At 44.5% G+C, this 2300-nt stretch overlaps 1 protein-coding gene across 1 annotated transcript; it reads left to right on the forward strand.

The window, feature by feature from the left end:
* Positions 1-447: 447 nt before the first annotated feature.
* CCR75_007239 (uncharacterized protein) lies at positions 448-1071 on the forward strand (the record flags this gene model as incomplete). Its single annotated transcript, XM_067965301.1, has 1 exon — positions 448-1071. One exon carries the CDS (start codon positions 448-450, stop codon positions 1069-1071), a length of 624 nt encoding a protein of 207 aa, XP_067819280.1.
* Between the last annotated feature and the right edge of the window lie 1229 nt (positions 1072-2300).

Genomic DNA, 2300 nt, shown 5'->3' on the forward strand with positions numbered 1-2300 from the left:
TAAGCTAATTGACCTTATTGAAAGACCCAGCTGCATTTCAGGATTTATTTGGCTCATATGGAAAGCTGTGCCCAAAAAAGTATAGAAATGCATGCGCTGTCCTTCTTGCTTAAAACACGTGTGTGCAAGCAATACAAACAATAGTTACCTGGCGCTAAACACTACCGAAGCAACACCCATATTTGCGGTTAGAGTCGCCTTGCCACTCCTTTAAGCAAGTTTAGAAACCCAAAGGTTTTCTGCTATCTTCTGAATAAGACACGTATTTTATCGAGGGAAGAGCATAAGAGTCAGCTAGCAGATGGGCCAACCCTGCCTTTCGCTACCAATACTGTACGGGCCAGGTGCAACATACTAAAGGCCACAATTCCACTTGCACTTTTACATTCCACGCAGGAATCATCCACTCAGCTCCGCGTACTACTCAAGTATCAACTTTAAACAAGGATGACAAAATTTGCTGTGCTTCTCTGCGTGGCCGTGGCCACTGCGTCGGCACTCGAAGACACGCCCGTGTCGCTGTGCCGTGACGCCACGTACACGTCACCGGCTTCCCGCGGTGCCGTTTGCGCCGGCGCCGGGGGGTCGCCTGCCGGCACGGCGTGCCCGATGAAGGGCGATGTGGCCACTGCCGACTGCTACGACTACCTTTTTTCGTGGAATGGTAGCGCCTGCGTTGCGCCGGAAGATGCCAGGTGTACTGTCGTGAACGGGAATACTTGGGGCTGCGTCTTAAAGTCGATTGGGTGCGGTAATGTCCCGACGCCGTGTCCCGTTGTTTCGCTCTCTCAAGCACCTACTATGGACTCGCAATCCTCGAGTTCGATTACTACGGCTGAAGATGCCCTCGTGAACGCGCTACCAGAAAGCCCAAATACAGACACGTTGATGCCCGCCACGCCTGTGGCGCCGGTGCTTCCAAATTCGGCAGCACCGGCGTCAATTCCGTGCCCACTTACGCCACTGCCGGACATAGAAACTGCAGCTACCTTTGCGGCTTCGACCTCTGATTTTATCGATCCAGCGGCACCCGCTTTGGTCTCAGCGTTGCCGATGACGACGCTACCCTAAACAATGGCGACCATGAGTTGGTTTTGCGTGTTCATACGTTGAAGTTGTCAATGGGAAAGAACCTCATGACTGGTCAATAGAGTGGCATTGTGACCTCCATTCTACTTATTTTTCGTCATGTTACTTTTTTATTAAGCCAATTCTAGAAGGTGTTTTACCTCCGACTCAATATAGTGTCAGAAATCGATTTACCTTTTTTATATTTCTCTTGATGGGTAAGGTTCTATAAATCATAAATGTTTCATCTGTTCAATAACGTTGTATGTAATGGTGCACACAACGTTGTTGTGCTACATTTCCTTTATGGGTAAAATCCCTTTTATCGTATTCTAAAATAGTTATTTACTATAATCCCATTAAGTATGGGTGTCAAATGTGGTCGCCCTCAGATATAAATCTGGCGGCCGAAATCTATTTTTACATTAGCTAGGGTAAGGTTTTAGATTATATAATCAAATAGAGTGCAGTCCCCTTTTTGATCTTTAAGGGTTAAGTGCCTTCCTTAGGCTCGCGCATTGATCTGTGAGAGATTGAATGTAAGAGTCTAAATGTAACGGGGCACTACGACTTGTACTGCTTCAGTACAAGTCCACTTTGCACTGCTTCAATTGCGAGTGGTGCCTTACGTTATTTCACGTACACTAGTACGTGCAGAGGAGGACTTCTCTTTAAGCCAACTAGCTTATAGAGGGTTTAAATGAAAGCTGTATTAATATAATTGAGTATCTCTTCTTTTTATCTGTTAACTCTAACTTAATTATAAACTAATACTAGACATGCAATTGAAATCTTACCTTATCTGTCTGTCTCTTTTGTTTACATCTACAGTTGATTAGTCTGCGGGATAAATAGATATAATGGCCTATACCTATTTATGGATAAGATTTCTGAACATTACTATTTAAAGTAATATCCTCCAAATATTATCTACCTTTTAGATAATATATTAATTTACAACCTTCAGTATTAATTTATGTAACAATACACCCCATTACATCACCCCTCCCTTAAACGACAATCACCTTGACTGTCATTGGATGGAGTGGTCACTATGAGACCACATCATTTAAAAACGATGTTGATTGGGCAGAACCATCATTTTAAATTCCATCGCATGAAGAATCAACTCATGCGGGCGATTGCTGCCGAGGGTGACGCACTGTTATCTCTTCCGGCAGACGGAATGTCTGCCGTAGTATCTTCCACTCGCACAACACTAGATGTTGCGA

Source organism: Bremia lactucae, linkage group LG15 (genome assembly GCF_004359215.1).
Source record: "Bremia lactucae strain SF5 linkage group LG15, whole genome shotgun sequence".
Taxonomy (NCBI): domain Eukaryota; phylum Oomycota; class Peronosporomycetes; order Peronosporales; family Peronosporaceae; genus Bremia; species Bremia lactucae.